The sequence below is a fragment of the Lathyrus oleraceus genome, chromosome 2 (assembly GCF_024323335.1).
Source record: "Lathyrus oleraceus cultivar Zhongwan6 chromosome 2, CAAS_Psat_ZW6_1.0, whole genome shotgun sequence".
In the NCBI taxonomy this organism is placed as follows: Eukaryota; Viridiplantae; Streptophyta; class Magnoliopsida; order Fabales; family Fabaceae; genus Lathyrus; species Lathyrus oleraceus.
The window spans coordinates 174,771,154-174,774,649 of record NC_066580.1 but is presented as its reverse complement, the minus strand read 5'-3'; the positions used below and the strand labels follow the sequence as shown (position 1 = coordinate 174,774,649).

The window sequence follows — 3,496 nt, the reverse complement described above, 5'->3', positions numbered from 1 at the left end:
GACTGTCAAGATCAAAGAAGAGGTTTAGAAGATGATTGATGTTGGTTTCCTTGTTACATCTGAGTATCCTCAATGGTTGGCCAACATTGTACATGTTCCAAAGAAGGATGGAAAAGTTCGGATGTGTGTTGATTATAAAGATTTGAACAAAGCTAGCCCGAAGGATGATTTTCCTCTGCTACACATTGACATGTTGGTAGATAATACAACTAAGTTCAATGTCTTCTCCTTTATGGATGGTTTCTCCAGTTATAATCAGATCAAGATGGAACCCGAGGACATGGAAAAGCCAACATTTATTACACCCTGGGGAACATTCTTCTAGAGTGATGCCTTTTGGTTTAAAGAATGCTGGTGCAACATGCCAAAGAGACATAACTACCCTTTTCTATGACATGATGCACAAAGATATAGAAGCCTATGTTAATGATATGATTGCTAAGTCAAAGACTAAAGAAAATCATGTTGAGTATTTGTTGAAGTTGTTTCAGCGGTTGAGAAAGTTTAAACTTCGTTTGAATCCTAATAAGTGTACTTTTGGTGTCCGTTCAGGAAAGTTGTTCGGTTTCATTGTCATCCAGAAAGGTGTTGAAATAGATCCTGATAAAGTCAAAGTTATTCGAGAGATGCCTACACCAAAGATAGAAAAATAAGTCAGAGGATTCCTCGGGCGTCTAAAGTACATATCCATATTTAGATCTCATGTGACTGCCACGTATGGGCCAATCTTCAAGCTTCTACATAAATATTAAGGATGTGTTTCAACAGAAGACTACCAGAAACCTTTTGACAACATCAAGAAATATCTGCTTGAACCTCCTATCTTATATCCTATCTTATTATGTATTTAGCTGTGTTAGAAGAGTCCATGGGTTGTGTGCTTGGGCAATAAGATGAAACTAGTATAAAGGAGCATGCCATTTACTATCCGAGTAAGAAGTTTACAGACTGTGAATCTCGGTATTCCATGCTCGAGAAGACTTGTTGTGCTCTAGCCTGGGCTACCAAACGTCTACGGCAGTATATGATTAATCATACCACTTGGTTGATATCCAAAATGGATCCAATAAAGTATATTTTTAAAAATCCTGCTTTGATTGGAAGGATTTCTCGTTGGCAGATGCTATTGTTTGAATATGATATTGAATACCGTACTCATAAGGAGGTTAAAGGAAGTATTCTTGAAGATCATTTGGCTCACCAACCGATCGATGATTATGAATCCATTAGGCTTGACTTCCCTGATGAAGATGTTATGTACTTAAAATTTAAGGATTATGATGAACTATTTCATAGAGAAGGACCAGAGTCTGGTTCCCGGTGGGATTTAGTGTTTGATGTAGCTGTTAATGCTTATGGTAACGGAATTGGGGCAATCATTATTACTCCTCAGGGTTCTAATATCCCTTTCACTGCAAGATTGATGTTTGATTGTATGAATAATATGGCAGAATATGAATCTTCTATCACGGGTCATGAAGAAGCCAATGATTTAGGGATTAAGATCTTTGATGTATATGGAGATTCAACCTTGGTGGTGTCATACCCTAAAATTTACCCCGAGTTTTTTCGCCTGCATCAGTATAGCATAATCATTCTATTTTGTCGTATATTTCATCAGTTAAACATATTCATCAGGGTTTAGACGAAAGGTCATAAGTTTAGGTATTTCATTTGGTATTTATGACATTCATTCAGTCATCTGTTGATTGAGAAGTCGAACTACTTGATTTCTCGATCTTAGTGCATCATTTATTTTCGTTGCATCGTGTTTTCAGAGGTTCAACGGGTGGAAATCAAGAGTATTGTCGTTATCTGGATCTTTGTAGGGTTTTGTTTTTGTTTGAGAATTAGAAGAAAATGGTCCAAGAGATATTCGTTTGCGTCTGATTGTCTGTTCGCATTCATTCAGTCAGTGAATCAGTGCATTCACCAGACATTTGCATTTTATATTTGCCACAACTTGCATTTTGTTTCACATAGTACTTAAAATATCAATCCAAATAATTTTCGGATCTACAGACATACCGGTCGAATCATTTCTCAACAGTATGTCAAAATAGCAGACAAAAAATTTCAAAATCGAGCTTCCAGACGTCAGATTTCTTAATCTAGGATTTGCGTAGTTTAACATGGCGTGCTCATTTTATTTTTTTCGAATCCTTTTTCAATCATATTTTGGTTAGCCAAAGCTTTTTAACCAATCATTTTTTAATTCGAAATTTGATCAAAACATATCTGTTTTCCAAAAATTTATTTTCTGTTGATCATTACGGTGCATTTTTTTGGAGCACTTTTGCATCTGAATTTAATTCATTTTAATCTCTTTTATTTTTATTCTTTAGTCAAAACTTTCAGGAAAAATAAAGAGAATTAAATAAACTTTCATTTGATTTTATTATTTTTATTAAAATATATTTCAATTTTTATTTCAATTTTCATTTTTTAAAACTCACTTTGGTTTATTTAAAGTGTCAAAGAGTAATTGTGGAATTTAATAAAACTAAAACCCTAAACTTCTGCATATAAGCTAACAAAGGAGGACTGCTTAAAGCAAGAGGAGAACGCAGTCGCTGCTCACCTAATCAGAGGACCTCTCTTTCCGTTTTTCGAATTGAAAGAGATCAAGAGGTGTTTTGCTTCAAATAGCAAAAAGAAATTGTTACACTCTTCTTTCAGTATGGTCTTTTCTATATTTATTCACTATCTCACTATATCATAAGATTCACTCTCTTATGGATCATAAGACCCCGACCTCACATAAATCTCTTAGATTCAAAAATAAAAAAGAAAGCAATAGAAAAAAAAGAGAAAAATGGAAAAGGATATATATATATATATATATATATATATATATATATATATATATATATATATAATATATATATATATATATATATATATATATATATATATATATATATAATATATATATATATATATATATATATATATATATAGACACACACACACGGTGTCTTAATACGTTTTTAAAATAAAAATTTATTTTAGCTCTATTTCAATTCTTTAGAAATGCAGATTTATTGTCGATAGCATATATGTTTTGTGTTAGTTTTCTTGTTTTCCTATTATTTTGAGTTGATGTAAAAATTGCAATAGTGTTGTAATAATAATAATATGCTAGTTTGTTGTTTGGTTTATTATTGTGTTACGATTTTAGAGGTTAAATCCAATTTAGTTTCTGAAAATTGCTTGGACGCATGAAGTTTATTGACCAACCTCATATAGGGTGATTCTTACATGAATCGCTTTACGATTGCTTAATATTTCGTTAAATTTCTTTTAGTTTAATTTCTAATTTTTACTTTGAGTCCCTTGGTTTTCTCTCGGGCCTTATCACAACAAGATTCTTTTATTTCTTCAATTGTCTTTCAAAACGTGTATGATTTAGTTATTGTGTTGTATCCCTATTCGACAAACTTTACCCTCATTCCCGTAAATATGTAATAAATTTATCGCTTTCATTTATTTTACT

At 32.2% G+C, this 3,496-nt stretch overlaps 1 protein-coding gene across 1 annotated transcript; it reads left to right on the top strand.

Annotated features, from left to right (window-relative positions):
- The first annotated feature begins 1,057 nt into the window (after positions 1–1,057).
- LOC127122494 (uncharacterized) lies at positions 1,058–1,645 on the top strand. Its single transcript, XM_051052816.1, has 2 exons — positions 1,058–1,513; positions 1,622–1,645. The coding sequence occupies exons 1-2, from the start codon at positions 1,058–1,060 to the stop codon at positions 1,643–1,645; spliced, it is 480 nt and encodes a 159-aa protein (XP_050908773.1).
- Positions 1,646–3,496: the final 1,851 nt, after the last annotated feature.